The 15,624-nt window shown below is 46.9% G+C and overlaps 1 protein-coding gene across 1 annotated transcript in view; it reads right to left on the reverse strand.

Moving 5' to 3' along the window:
• LOC105910849 (importin-13-like) overlaps positions 1-15,447 on the reverse strand; it is a 40,596-nt gene extending 25,149 nt beyond the window's left edge. The window contains exons 1-3 of the mRNA XM_031575234.2: positions 14,711-15,447; positions 2,163-2,288; positions 509-1,122 (exon numbers count right to left, since the gene is read on the reverse strand). Of these exons, the coding sequence (XP_031431094.1) occupies positions 509-1,122; positions 2,163-2,288; positions 14,711-14,779 (809 nt within the window). The 5' untranslated portion in view covers positions 14,780-15,447. The remainder of the gene's footprint in view (positions 1-508; positions 1,123-2,162; positions 2,289-14,710) is intronic.
• Positions 15,448-15,624: the final 177 nt, after the last annotated feature.

Below are 15,624 nucleotides of genomic sequence, written 5' to 3' on the forward strand. Positions count from 1 at the left end.
GTGTGTGCGTGCGTGCATGTGTGTGTGCGTGCATGTGTGCGTGTGTCAGCCAGATCTATCTAAAAAAAGCTTGAGACTCTGACATCCTCATCTGCCCTGCCCTGCCAAATCAAAGACCCTAACAAACACATCTTTCTGGATTCAGTGAACACTGATAGTAATTTCACACTTAAAGTCTATTTAGAATGTACCATTTTAAGCTCCTTTTGACAGTTCAAACTGAGGCACACCTCAAAGCTGGAGGTATCAGACAAAGATTATAAATATAAAAAATAATTATAATCCAATGTCTTCTTTTTCCTCATCTCTTAATAACTTATACATCCTCCCATTCCCAACAAATGCATTCTTTGGATATCCCTATAAGATCCTAATGTCAGCCTTGAACATCACTTTTAGGCAACCAAGGGCTCCTCACATGGAGAAACCTGAACTGGAAATGTTTACAACAACAACATTCCTTATGCCTCGTGTGGCTTTATTTGAAGACGCTGTGAACCCCACTGACCTCTGGGAGTCGGGCTGCGAGACGGCATTGACGATGGCCTCCACGGCGGCGTCGAACAGCTCGGGGTCGGCCAGCGCGGCGAAGGAGTCCTCCACCAGGGCCTCGCTCTCGCACAGCGGCACGTCCAGCAGCACCCAGCTGGACAGGCACTTGAGCACGCGCGCCCGCACCAGGCCCGGCGAGTCGGACTGACGCAGGAGCTGCTGCAGCAGGGGCTGCACGGCCGCCCACTCCCTCCCCAGCGCACTGCGCACCTGGCCCTTGCGGTACTGCGGCAGCCGGCTGGTCTGGAACTCCTCGGGCAGCACGGTGAGCAGCTCCAGCAGCGCCAGGCAGCGGGCGCGGCCGTCCAGGCCGGCGCCCCCCTCCTCCTGGAAGGCGCGCATCATCTCCGAGACGGCGCCAGGCCAGATCTCGGGCATCATGTTGAGCGCCAGCGAGGCCAGCGCCACGCACAGGCGCGTCAGCACGATCTTGGCGCCCGTGGCGAAGCGGGCGATGTGGGCAAACAGCTGCGTCTTGAGTGAGTCATACTGCTCGGCCGGGATGTCCGCCCAATAGCGCGAGATCTTGGTGTGCAGGGCAGACGCGCCAAAGTACTGGATCTCTGGCACCTGAACAAAGACACTTTCAGGTCTAAATAACATTCTCACCTTCAGTTCCACACATTTAACTTCATTTACCTGCATGCCAACCTCCCCAATTACTGTATACAAACAATAGACAAATACTGGGAGAAGACAGCGGTTTCCGGTCTTTACGCTTCAACCTCTACAATTCTACGCAAACTTTTACAAATATCTTGTATAATTCACAAATATATACAATGAACGTATACATTTCTCTAGTGCTTCATGGCAAATTAATCTCGCTTGTCATATTATAAGTGCTAGAAGCCCACGGCAGAACTAGACACCTGTGTAAAAGAGATTGACTCGGTACACTCAAGAGATTATTTTTCCTCTCATTAAAAAGAGAAATTGTTTTCCACTCCAACCAATTAAAAAAGTGAAAGCAGTGGAACGGTTCCCTGTGCCAGGCGTGACTTTGGGTTATGGGAAACTCTGAACTAGCGTGGGAGCTTTAAAAGCCAGCTCTGCTCCGGGTGTAATGCATTCATAATGAATAAACAGAGTGCTCCCATCCATCCCTGTTAGTCGGGGGAGCGATCGGACAACAACAGAAAAACGAGCTGCGGAGTGAAGACTGGAGGTGGCTGTTGGGGTTTACTGCTAGTTTACAGCTTCTGGCCGTACTTAGAATTACCAAAAAATGGACACGTTAACGGAATAGTTCACAGTCCTACTATAATCACATTAGTCAAATTAAACTAATTGCTCGTCACAGCCCTCTAGCCGTCAGTTCTGTTTGTGTGTGCTCAAAAACTGGCATTCGTTAAGTCTTGGATCTGTAAACGGGAAACAAACATAGGGGCTAGGACAGCCATAAACAAAAACCATCAACACGTTGCTTCAGGAGCACGGAAGGGGGTGGTGTGATTTGATTGGCTGATGAGATCAAATATCAGCAGCCTTTCGGCAGGATTGCGGTCTCCACCTTTAATGTGTAATGACACAGGGGGATAGGACAAGGCTGCTGTGTTGGGGCAGAAGTGAAGCATGGTGCATTGGAGGGTTGGTTCTAAGGTCCGTACCTTGTCTGGGCTGAGCAGGGCCCAGCAGAACTGCCAGGCCTGGGGCGACACCTGGGCCTGCATGAGCCACTTCTGCGCCAGGTTCTTGTTCTCGATGTTGGGGTCATAGTAGAGCTGGTGCAAGGCCTACAGAGGAGAGGAGAGGGGGAGAGGGGGAGGAGGGACAGAGAGATATGGTGGGAGGGAAGAAAGAGAAGAAAAGAAAGGGTAAGCAACATCCGTGTGCAGTACACCATGTCAGGGAAAACATAGAGCATTGCAGTCTAGCTGTAGCATCCCATGTGAACTGGGTTGCAAAGACACACATCAGCTGGGAGGAGGACCACCATCAACAACGTTAACTATCAGTCACTATCTGTGCAGAGACGGAACAGAGGCTAATGGTTTCTTCACCCGTCAGGGGTGCACTGAAGGCTAGTCACCGTCTGCCATGTTCCTAAAGCAGAGCTGGGGAAAATAATCTTTTTTCGGCGCGAAAGTGAGCGATTCTGCAGCGATGCAGGAAAATGAAATGATCGATTGTTTAAATATGTAATTCAGTACCATGCCAGCATAATTAATTTTAGAACTCCTTCAAATGCATTTCACTGCGACGTGTAGTGATGAATGAAACATGAATGTACTGAAAACACTGCAATACACACTGCCTGTAACACTACACATTCCTTAGGGTCTAGTAACGCTAGCCAAGTACAATTAATGTACACAAATCATTCCACATAGGCCTATATCTGTGAATAACTGAGAAATCTTGTGCCCTGTAGATTAATGCTAGTAGCCTACTTGCTACCACTTCCTATAGTGCCATATTAGTGGCTGTTTTACATGTATTTACAAATTAGTTTGTTTATACTACATTGTGGTATGATATTGATAGATCACAATCACATTTGACCTGATAAACGGCAGCTGTTTTTATGTTATATTTGTGTTACCTAGGACAGTAACTGTATTAATCTGTGCCTATTAGAAGTGCAGAATGTATTTTAATGGGAAAAATGGGAATGTCATTACAATGCAGTACAAAATAGTTAGTGTTTAGACATAGGCCAACTGCTGGGTAATCTTCTTTCAACAAGTGCTTGTATTTATGTGTGAGTGATTGTACATGTAAAAAGGTGAAGGACAACATGCATCTTGATGCGTTGAGAATTGTTTCCCTTTGAATCGTAATCGAATCTAATTGTGGTCAGCGATTCACACCTCTATCCTACAGTGTGGCGCAAAAATGAGCTCTGAGAGGAGAGGAGGCGAGTGGAGCACTGACGGGAGTTCACTTAGAGGTCAGACAGCTATACACTGGGAAATCAGAATAGGATTGTGTGTGTGTGTGTGTGTGTGTGATAGAGAGAGAGAGAAAGAGAAAGACAAAAGAGTTCTGTGACAGAAAGAGAGGTGTTGAGTGTGAATGAGGGAGATGTGTGCGAGATAGAGATAGAGACCACGGTCAGTATCTGTTTATTTGAGGGAGAGAGAGAAAGAGAGAGAGAGAGAGAGAGAGAGGGAGGGAGTGAGAAAGAGAGGGGGGGAAGAGAGAGAGAGTGCGAGTCAGTGTGTGTGTGTGCGCACGTGTGAAAACGAGCAAGACAGAGAGAGATGATGCCTGATGAAAGCATTCCTTACTGATTCTGCAGCCTTGGGACCCGGACCAGCCTCACATAACCATGGCTTCATTTAGCTCAATTCATCTGACTGCATGAGTGAACGTCTGCCGGAAAATGAGCCTCATCTGACAGCATTGTGTTTGTGTTTCACAGAGAGAGAGAGAGAGACAGAGAGAGAGAGAGAGAGAGAGCGAGCAAGGGACTGTGTATGTGTGCGCATGTGTGTGTGTTTGTCTACTGATGTGTGAGATTGAGGGAGAGGGACCAGATCTCTTGAGGAAAGACAAACAGAGTGGAAGCATACAGAGACAGAGAGAGGAGAAAACAGAATACCAGAGAGGAGGAGTGAAGCGATGGAGAGAGCGGAAAACAGAAAAGAGAGAACAGATAATGAAAAACAAGTGCTAGGCTAGACAAAGAGAGGGAGACTGTGTGAGAGACAGATGGAGAGAACGAGAGAATGAGAACGAGAGACCGAGAGACAGAGACAGAGAAGATGCCCTAGGGAACATTAGCTGAATGAATAACGGTGCCCCGTAATCCTGTTAGCGAGGGATGAGGAATGAACCAACGGAGCAGCAGCAACAGACACATCACCCCTCACAAACACTGGCAACACACCTGAGAGTGGGTTGGAGTGTGACTGGGACTGTGAGTGTGTGCGCCTCAGGAAATTTGGTATGGGGGTGTGTGTGTCAAGGTACATCCTGTATATGTATGTGTGTGTGTGTTAGCAACTAAGAATAGCGCGTGTGTGTGTGCGTGTGTGTGTGTGTGTGTGTGTGTGTGTGTGCGCGTGCACGCGCAAGTGCGACAGTTTGTCAGTAAGTGAGCGTGTGGGCTTGGGTGTACATGCCCACGCTTTTCTCAGGCGACCAGCTAGAGACAGTTCGGCACTGGCCCCTTTATTCCGGCAATTTCCCCACCGCCTGTCGCTTCCATCTGAACAGAGATCGCTTCATTTCAGCGCTCAGGCTCCCAGGCCCCCAATTACACACAGAGCGGCCGAGCAAACACACACTCATCTGCTGCTGCCACCCCCACACCCACACACACACACACACCCACACACACCCACACACAGAGAAAGAGAGGGACAGGCTGAGACAGACATACAGTGATGGACGTAAACAGATGGAGAGTGACAGACAGACAGACAGTCAACTGGACAGAGACACATGAGAAACCGCTGCTTTGTCCAACATGCTTCACGGTGAACTTCTGGCAACACATCCACATTCCAACACCCTCTTCCAGCTGTGAGCCGGTGCTCTCTAAAGCAAGGGGTCCTGGCTTTGCATGGATCTGCCCTGCGGCACAGCCGACATGCGGGTATGCTGCTGCCCACCACCGCTTTCATTCCGTGCCAGCCGCCGCTGGCGAGTGTGTGAGTGCGCGCGTGCGTGTGTGTGTGTGTGTGTCACTCACATCTCACTCTCATATCTCTCTCTCTCTCTCTGGAGGTCTGATTATGTGTGTGCCGCAGCACTGATTAGGGCACGGGGAATCGATTACAAGACCAAGGGTGTGTGTGTGTGTGTGTGTGTGTGTGTGTGTGTGTGTGTGTGTGTGCACGCCTGTGTCTGTTTTGGCATCAATACAGGTGGGTGGCAGGGGTCGAAAGGACCTGGGAGTAATCACAGGATGGCCATCTGCTCTAGCCTGTGAGGTGACCCACAGCGAGTCCTGCTGATCGAGCGCCCACACTGGAGATAACATGGGAGAGACAGACTAATAGAGTGAGAGAGCGAAAGATTTACAGACCCTTACAGATAGCGACACAGACAGACAGAAGGACGGAGAGAGAGAGAGAGGGGGGGACAGTATGACAACTTGGGTGGGTCAGGGACCTGCTGGTCTCCTGGGGTAGTGCCGCCTGTCTTGTGCCCCGGCTCCAGAGGGGACCAGTCTGCCCCTCCCCCTTGGGTCAGCCTCCCTTCCCCCTCTTCTGGGACTGGGACACACACACACACACACACACACACACACAAGATGAGCCCAGCTTCTGCATGACACACTCCGCTTTCACTGCCTGCTGCACTCATCCTGCCATTAATGCTACTTTCACTTCTGCTGCTGCTTTTCTGCTCCATCTTGCTCTTTCACTCTCTCCACTCTCTCCTTCATCAGCCCTACCTCTTACTCCCCCACTCCTCTCTCTCTCCCCCAATGCTCTTTCCCTCCCTCGCTCCCACCCTCTCTCCACCACTCCACATCCATTACTTTAATAGCCGCTGTTTTGCAGATGTTGGTTTTATTATAGTCCTCCTGTTGTCGGGGCCGGGGGTCAGCGTGGTGCCTGACTCAGAGTGGCAGGGGGATTATGAGGCTGTCTGTCTCATAGGGACGCCTGTCTGCTGATCTGATGGAGGGAGAGACGTGCTTCTGCTGGGGGACTTGTCAACATCAAGAGAGTGATGGAGGCATGGGCACACTCACACACACACACACACACACCTTAGATTTCCTCTATCAACATTACAACAGTTTTCACACTGTTCTTGAGATTCATTAACAGGTTCTCATTTGAATTTGGTTTTAGCCAAAGGAGAAACTGAGTGAAGCTTTAAACTACTTAGCCTTCCATGACATTACTCATCACATCTAGCTCCACACGGGCGGGCTAGATGGGCGAACCAGTTTATGAGAAGAACGTCCGTAAGCTGGGCATGTTATCCCTATAACCCAGCGGATTTTGGAAGTGCTCTATTTCGTTTTTATTCCAGACAATTTCATCTCATCCTTCCAGTTGCTGCCTTGGCAGCTGTACCAGAGGGTGGCTAAACGCGTCCTCGAGAAAATGTGTGAGGAACGCCAAGAAAGTGGCTTTAAAATAATGGCTTAGTATGGAGAGACATCCATTTATGTCGCTCATTGACAACTGCAGCTAAACAATGGCTGATCTAGAATTAGCTGGTTACAAAACACATATGCATGCACAGATTACTGAAAGAGCCCCAATGTTTCAAGTGATGTTTCACAGTGATGGACGTGTTCAGTTGTCGTTCACTTGTGGATGTTACCACACTCAAGCTGTCAATCACTTTTCAATCAACGAAGAGCTCTCTCCCGCTTGCTTGCCCCTGTCCTCTCTCTCTCCTCTCCAGCCGATACTCGTTTGTCCTTTCTTGCCTTCATCCTCCCGCTTCGATTGTCCAATCTCCTAGTTTCAATTCTCTTCTCTCCCGGTCTCGGTCTCTCAGTTGCACCCCCCCCCTCCCTTTTTCTCCCTCAGTCTGTCTCTGCAACAGGGTAGCAATGACATCATCCTTGAGAGAAATCTTGGCTGACTTTTCCCCATATGCTGCATGAGCCATCTGCTCAAACAGGACCAACACGAGGGCCCTTTGAGGGGAGCAGAGACTGACGGTGGTGTACCATGACAGCTCTCACCTTTTTCTTTACCAGTATGACTATCCCACAAACGCTCTCTGATACGCCATGTTAAAGTGAAGGTGCTGACATACTTAAGGCTGATACCTCATTCACTGTACTTGTAAGTGTTTGATGACAGGTTGAAAATCGGCAGTGACACCATCGAGGGTTAACTACATTTTGCTTCTTGGAAGCCTGTACATTTTCAGGGTGTGCTCGTGTTTGTGCGTGTGTGTGTGTGTGTGTCTGAGTGGATCTATGCACACATGGGCGTGGGTAGCGCTTGTTGACTGTGTCTGCAGTCTGCTCGGAGAAAAACAAATCCCAGGTTGCCATAGGCGACCGATTCTGGTTGAGGGAGACAAGGAGGATACAATTAGCGGAGTTCCAAGACCAAGATGCTGCAGAGAAAAAAATAAAAAAACGCACACAGAGTGCAACCACACACACACACAAGAGCGTGAGGGTTAACAAAGGTGGACTTCTATCGAAGTCTGGGATGCCTTTGGGGATGAACATTAGGTCACGGCTGCCTTCATCCTGAATCAATACTAAAAATTCCAACCCCAGACAACTCTTTTCTCTCAGCCTCAACGACAAAAAAAAAAAATCACTAAGTGACGACTGGACCACTAAATACCTAATTGACCATTTGACTTCCACTGTGAAACTTTTCTAGTTATTTATTTATGTATTTATTTCCCCTCGATTCGGATCAGATGCAAGAAGGGAGCCCACTGCCTGAAGGCTAATGGCACTGAAATCTAATCATGTGATTTGAGCCATCAGTGGTTCTGATTGATCAGATGACGAAGAGAGAGAGCGAGCAGTTCAGAGCAGAGCAGCACAGCCAGGAAGCTGGGCCTCTGTAACCAAGGACACCCGATACCTCAGGTCACCCTGTGCCAGGCTCCAAATAAAGACAGCATGACAAAGAGGGGGGGGGAAGAAAAGAGAAATCAATCAGCTGGGGGTGAAGAGGCTGGTGAGGGAAGAGACTAATAATCTGACAGCGACTCAAACGGACATGGCTCTCCGTCTCTGACGGTCTGTAAACCTGCAGTCAGAGCTAAAAATATGGAGGATGGGGGGTGAGGCATAAGGTACTAGAGGTGTCCTGTGATCTTATTTACTCTCCATTTCACAGGCTCCTCTCCTCATTACTGGCACTGAGGTCACTGGCACTTAAAGGTCATTGCCATGGGTCCATTCTTAGAATCGCTGTCATTGGTGGGCAGTGTGTCTATTTCTCGCATCTACACTCATCACAAACAGATTTATTCTTGGCTATCGGTTTTCACCAAATAAACCTGATGAATAACATCCGTCAACAATGTATGCCTTCACAATGACTCGTGGCCTTATTCAAGACTTCCAAACTATAACAGCACAGACCTCTACCAAGGCCAATAGCGCATTCTCGTCAAGAAATCTCACAAACATTTTTTATCCTTGATCCAGATCCGCTCCAAAACGTAGCGGGTTCTTCCTTATTCCATGCTAGACCCCTCCACCAAGTCTCATGAAAAATCAGTCTGGTAGTTTTTGCGTCATCCTGCTTACAGACAAACAAACCAACCAACTACAGGCAACGAAAACATAACCTCCTTGGTAACAGGTAACAAAGGCCTTTTTAAACTGTGTTTTTTCATACATCTAAAGCATTAGAACAACACGTTTTTTTTTTGTGTGTGTTTTCTAATATTAACACACCCACGGGCACCTATACAAATCCACTGTTCCAGTGTAGTTAGACCGAGAGCTCATTCATCATCAGATTTTACACATAACTTCCTAGGTGTTCCAACTCTGTGTCTTCATTTCATCCGTTTTTGCAAGCCCATGCCTCTTTAGATTTTAATGACTGCTCTGGGACCAGTGTGTGGGGGTTGGGAGCAGCAGACCGCTACTGGTGTCAGTATTGTCAGGACTGGAGATTTATGTGTGACCACTGCTACTGTGGCCGCTGTACTGTCCCCTCATGCAGAACTAGCACTGAGCCGTACCGGCACAGCCTGGCCACCGCATCTATCCACCCCCACACCGAACAATCCACAATACAACCCAGCGCTGCTGACAGAGCGAGAGAGAGAGAGAGAGAGAGAGACACATGCAGGCACACACATAGACAAGGCTAAATACAAAGGGCATTGTGCGTCTGGAGCAAAAGACAAGAGAGAGAGATGGACCACCCACCACTGAAGGGGAGAAGAGAGCAGGGAGAGCTAGAGGTAGGATGGCACAGAAAGAGTGGGAGTGGGTGAGAAAGAAAGAATGAAACACAAAGAGAAAGAGAGACAGACAGACAGAGTAAGAGAAAGAAAGAGAGAGAGAGAGCGGTGCAGGGGGTGGAGAGAAATTGAGAGAGAGAGACAGAACACTGACTGGCATAGTCATGCAGGGATGATTTCAGCTGGCACCTGATCTCCTGTCCTTAAATAACACCATGGCCAAACCAACACCCGGCCTCCACCAAGCTGTCCCTTGCATTGTCTTCTCAAACCCTCTGACTAACTCACAGTAACCAGAACAGCGGCCATCACAGCATCCTCACTGGACACTGGAGGATGACTGACAAGGGAGGGAGGGGAGCTTGGCAGGAGAGTCTCCTAAAAAACAACCCAGGTTTGGATCATCTTCTCCTCCCTGCCTCCCTGCCTCCCTCCCTCCCTCCCCGGGCCCAGTGGGAACCTTCGTCCAGGACAGAGAACGTTCTAGAAGAGAGAGAAGGGTGCTCAGCTGACCCCGCTGGAAGACAGGAAGAGGTGGAAAGAGAGGAGGCAGAGAAGGGAAGAGGAAGATGAAGAAAAAAGGGAGAGCAGTGACCTAGAGAACAGGCTGACCCGAGGAACGATCTGGGTCAGAGGATGAACAGAACATACCACACTTAGAGAAGAGGAAAAAAAACTCCTTACTAGAGTGAGAGTGTGAGGACTGTGGTGTTTCGTTGGCACCGTAACGGCACGTTTGAAACATGATGAAATGGTGTGTGACAGCCACGCACACATTATGCTGACAGCCAGGGCTTGGTGAACATAATATCCCACACACACACACACACACTTCTGCCAAGCACACTGACTGGGGCTCCTTTAATTTGCTTCTTTTTGTTCTTTTTCAGGCTTTTTCCCCCCAAAAATCATGCTATCGCTCCTGCTGCTGCTCTCTCTCGCACTCTCTCGCTCCCTTTTTATACAGCCTGTTCAAGGGGGTCACTGTTCTTCCGCCTTCGGACACGTGTGGTATAGTGGTTTCGAGACGACTCGGAAATTGGAACGTCAACATGATATTTCCCCGCTGGGTATCAATAATTGTCTACAACTTTTTTCTTAATGCATCCTCTCAAGCATTTAAAAAGGTTTTTAACCTTTCATATAGTCATATAAACGAGACTCTCCCCCAGGGTGGGGGTTTTGGATATATATATGTGTGGCATCTTATTCTTCTCTGAGTCGGATTTATCTATCTGGGCAAAAACATCACATTCCCTTTATTGGAAGGGGGGCGCATTTGCTTACATATTTCTGTAATTAGCAAGGAAGCACGAGCAAACCAGCGTTACGGGTAAATGCAATTAATCCATCTCGGATATCCTCAACACATTTTCTGACAGGCTTAAAATGAATGAAATGTTTGTTTAAAAGGTTAAAGCCCTTGAAAGACTCAAGTGTCAGGGAAGAGGTTGTCTAATTGATAGGTTGTCCCGACTTCAATGGAATGCTCAGTCAGCAGTAAACGAATGTCATCCATGATGTGAATTACACAATGAGATTTCTTGTTATTTCTATTCACACATTGTAGTCTTAATTACAGTAAGGCGGAAGAAGAAAAGCCTCGCCACACCTGATCTCTTTCCTTGGCCGCAATGGAATACAGAGAGAGACCACTTTCAGGTTGGTCCAGGTGTTCAAATGAATCAACATCGACGTAGCTCGCAACTTCCCATGTCTCATGCAGGCTACTGGTCACTGCTGCTCTTGCGTTTAACGCATCAGTTTCTTTCCCCGTCTCGGAGATATCCCATATCTTCAGTGTATCTACATATATAGTCACCAGTAGTCTCAGGTTACCGAATGAATACCTCTATAGCCTCTCTCCACTCTCTCTCGTTGATCCAGTGCTCAGCTAAACAGGCTTTCACTCACCTGTTCGGTTATGCTGGGGTTCTGAATGCATCGACTGCACCAAATAGCCTACAGTTTGTAAATAAAAGCCATGTAAAGGATTTAAATCGAATTAATGTTGAATACTTGTACCGGAGACGAACCTAGTAGGCTGTTGCAGTAAAAGCTGAATATCATTATCTCGCATCACCACACAATACGTAGGATATGCTATTGGGAAGAGGAGTGAAAGTAGCCTACTAAGAAAACCAGAGTTGACATCCAAAAATGTTCTTGCCAGAATGACTGAAATGACAAGATGTCAGCTAGGCCTATGCATTTGTTCATTTCAGTACCTAGCTCTGAAGTTGCAAATGTATTCCACTGGTCTAATTTTTTTGCTTATTCAAATGAATATTAGTTCACACTCTAAGCCTAAATAAATTCTTCAGAATGGATGTGAAATGGGCTATAGGCCTATTGATCTTGACAAAAATAATGTTCTCATGGAATCGAAGTGAGCAAAACACTTTTTTTTACAGGCTCAAAATCCCATACCCCAATTAAAAATATAACAGTTAGTTCAAAGGGATGCGTTTTCATTTAATTGTTTTGAACAAGAGAAGATTTATTCTTGGCAAACACTGTCTAGAACACCCGGCGATATTGCCACCTTCTTACTGACGCATTTAGTTTAAAGGGATTGCTCGACAATGCCATTGGTTGGCTTTAACCAAGCCTAGCACTAATTAACTTCGCCTGGCTCTGCCCATTTAATGCCTTCACCGCTCGCTCCTTTTTTTGTGCTGTTTCCACCAGCCGTTTTCGCTATCAAAATAAGGCCCGCTGTGTTGAATGTCACACCTCTGGCTCCGGCATGCTGTCTAAAAGCACACACTGTGGCAGCATTGGGCGGCCTCTGTTTGGTTCCGTCTAAACAGACGAAGGCGACATAACGAGGTGTCTTCTTAACGGCGGTATAGCGGGGATCTCTGTTTAAAAGGGACTTCTCTCTCCCTCTTTCCCTTTGATCTGTGCCTCCCACCTCTCCTCATGCCTGTCGCCTCTGTTCCTTCAAGAAAAGCCATTTCCTCCCTGTCTCTCTCCCTCGCTCTTTTCCAATGTTCTTTCTTCCTCGTTGCTTCTCTGACTCTCTCTCTCTCTCTCTCTTTCTTCTTCTCTTGGCTCCATGAAATCATCATGACTATCACATCATATACAGTCACACACATACATACCCTTCACCCTACCCACCCAGCCCCCAGCACACACACGTGCACATACAGCCACTGTCAGAAGCAATCACTCAATTGCTTTACCTCATTCACCATCGCAGAACCCTTTCTTCCCTCCCTCCCCTGCCTCCTCCTCTATCTCTCTTTTATCTTCCTCCCTCACCTGCTTCCTTCATCCATCCTTTGGTAATGCACTCTCTGCTTAATCTCTTCCCACCATCACATCAGCTCTTCCCAACACCTTACCCCCGCCCCCCCTACTCTACCAACACCCCCCCCCCCACACACACACACACACACACACACTCTCCTCACCCCACCCTAGCCCTGCTGCTGTTCTCAGACAGCTCCTGGCAACAGTCAGACCCAGTCTCAATGGAGCAGCAACAGGACACACACACACACACACACACTGACATACACAGGCACACACATAACAAGACACAGACGCACACATAAACCCGTACGGATCCTTTGTTTCTGACACAAACAAGACAGGCAGAACAACAACAACAACAACGCATACATATACACACACACAACAAACAAGTACGAAATGCACGGACACTCATTCTCATCTGCCACACTGATGATGAGCAACCTAAACGACAACTGTGAGAATAAATAGCAGGACGTGCTACAAGCTGCAGTCCAACAGACACTGTGCTGAAATGGCTGACTATTAATTGGCACTTTGCGGGTTCATCATTTATTTTCCTTGTAAAAAAAAAAAGCTCAGGATGTTTTCTACGCCATACCAACGTTGCCTGTATTCTAGTCAAGACCAAAACCTCAGTAAACTACAGAGTACTTGCAGATGCAACAGGGCAAAGTCATGCACACAGAGAGGAAGAGAGAGATGGAAGGACTGAGAGAGAAAGATAGACAGACAGAGAGAAACATAGAGGAGAACAAACCAGAGATCATATCAAAGGTAGGGAGGCAGTGGGTGCTTACTAAAAGATACAGACAGAGGTGGTGAGAGGAATAGAAATGTGTACAAACAAGGGCAGTAGCGCACTAGTTGTCTTTGTCTGTGTAGGTCTGACACATTCTTTCACTCATCTCCATGAGACTAGGGGCTCCGAGAGAGCATGAGCTAATGGTACTCACCTCTGTTCTGCCACTGCAGAGGCCAGACCTGCCTAATAGCAGATAGCTCTCTATCAATCTCTCTCTCTCTCCCGTCTCTCTCCTTCCCTCCGTGTCTCTCTCTCTCTCTGTCTGCACCCCCCACCCCCCCCCCCCCCCCCCCGGTCTCTCTCTCTCCACCAGCAATCACCGAGTGGCAACCACTAAAACAAGAAATTACCAGGGAACAAACCATGGATCTCACCAACATCCCATATTTATGTTTGTATGTATCCCTTTTAAACACCAGCAGAGCCATGTGGCATGACCACCCTGCCGTCATTCACAGATGATGCAACTACAACCTGCCTTTCATTCAAAACGTTTCAAGACAAACTGCTCACAACACTATTGACAAAGCTAGGCCATCATTTATACTGTATCTGACAGTGGATGTCTTGTGTAGAGAGATTATTGTTTCTTCTGGGGGAGAATCATGCCTTGATTTGTGAAGTAGTTGACGTAAGTAGTTTATGAATTATTAACAACTGATAGAATTCAACTGAGTTGACATGTGATTTGATAGCACTTGATAGCATAAACACAACTGGGTTGAGAATCAATTCAAATCACCAGACTGAGTGATACATATCACATCACACAACAGCATTTGTGAAATAGGTAATCATGGTACTAACGAAATTATTTACACTGTATGACAGGGTATGGAAAATTAATTATACTAAAACCCCCGAGAATGTCGCGACATATTTTACTTAGTAACATATCTACAACTATTCCAGCACGGACAAAACAGAGCCATCGGAAGAATTTCGGGGATGTGCGTCAGATCGCTCTGGCCAGTTAATAGATACAAAATCCAAGCAACTCTCTCTGCAACTCCCACAGTAACCTTCTTCATGTTATAGTATGGGACTGAAATAATGATAAATTATACGGAAACAATGATGATTGATGGTAACTGATCTTTACAATAAAGCGTGAAAAAACACAAATCACATTCCAATCAATTCTGGTGATCCTTCAGCAATAATACAGATCTACGCAACAGCTGAATTGGCACCTCTCACGGATTGTATGACTAAGCTAGTTTTTATTACTTCTGAGCAGGATCTTTTATCTTTTGTGTAGACTCCTACCTTTTCCACGTTCTCCACGGTGAAGTCCAAAGCACCCGGCGTCTGTGCTATCCTACCCAGTGTCTCCATGGTCTTGTGTTGTTAAGAGTTACTGTCAATGACGGAACACGACGACGTTGAAATCGTAATTTGCTACAACTGTTCGGAACGTAGTCCCACTGACTAAAATAACTATGAATAACCCAGTAGCAATTATATTCGAAATGTGATAATTTAGGCTACTAATGAAAATATTTTCTTAGGTGTGTGGACCGTTTTACTAGCTAGCCAGCTAAAGAGAGGAAACGACGTGTTTTTGCTAGCTAGCAGGCTAGCATCTTTCTCTATACCTCATTACTGACAACACATTTTGCGAGCTATACTTATCTACGTATTGATGCTAACCTTTCAAATGATCTACCGACGAAGACCGACATTTGTTTTCGTTGCCATGTGCTGCAATAACAGCTGGATATACATAATCTTGCGCTGTTTCAATGGTGGTTAAGATTGCTGTTGCACTGCCCGGCTAGAACCTTTTGCTTCCCATCTGTCACTGCATTCATAACCTGCTTGAGGCGCGACTACACCGCTAGTTTGGTGTCCAATCAGTGCCTGACTCGGAAAAATAAATGTCCAGCAGTGATGAGCGTTTACTATTTAAGTAATTTCTGCCAATTCCCAGTGCTTGAGCAGTTATGAAGCGCACTTTGTAGGTCCAACAGCGTTTGGTTCGGTGTTCTAGCTGTGAATAGTGTGGGAATTTCGTACGGCTCAAATGCTAGAATGATTTGGAAAAAATGGTTCGGGGATATTCATGCCTTGGAATTGCCATGAACATATAGTGAAGTGAAATCTTTATTATCTGGTTGACATTGAATTAAGAATTTTTTAAAGAATATTTTAAGATTTCATATTCGCCTGGTAGAATATAC

This window comes from Clupea harengus, chromosome 10 (genome assembly GCF_900700415.2).
Source record: "Clupea harengus chromosome 10, Ch_v2.0.2, whole genome shotgun sequence".
Taxonomy (NCBI): domain Eukaryota; kingdom Metazoa; phylum Chordata; class Actinopteri; order Clupeiformes; family Clupeidae; genus Clupea; species Clupea harengus.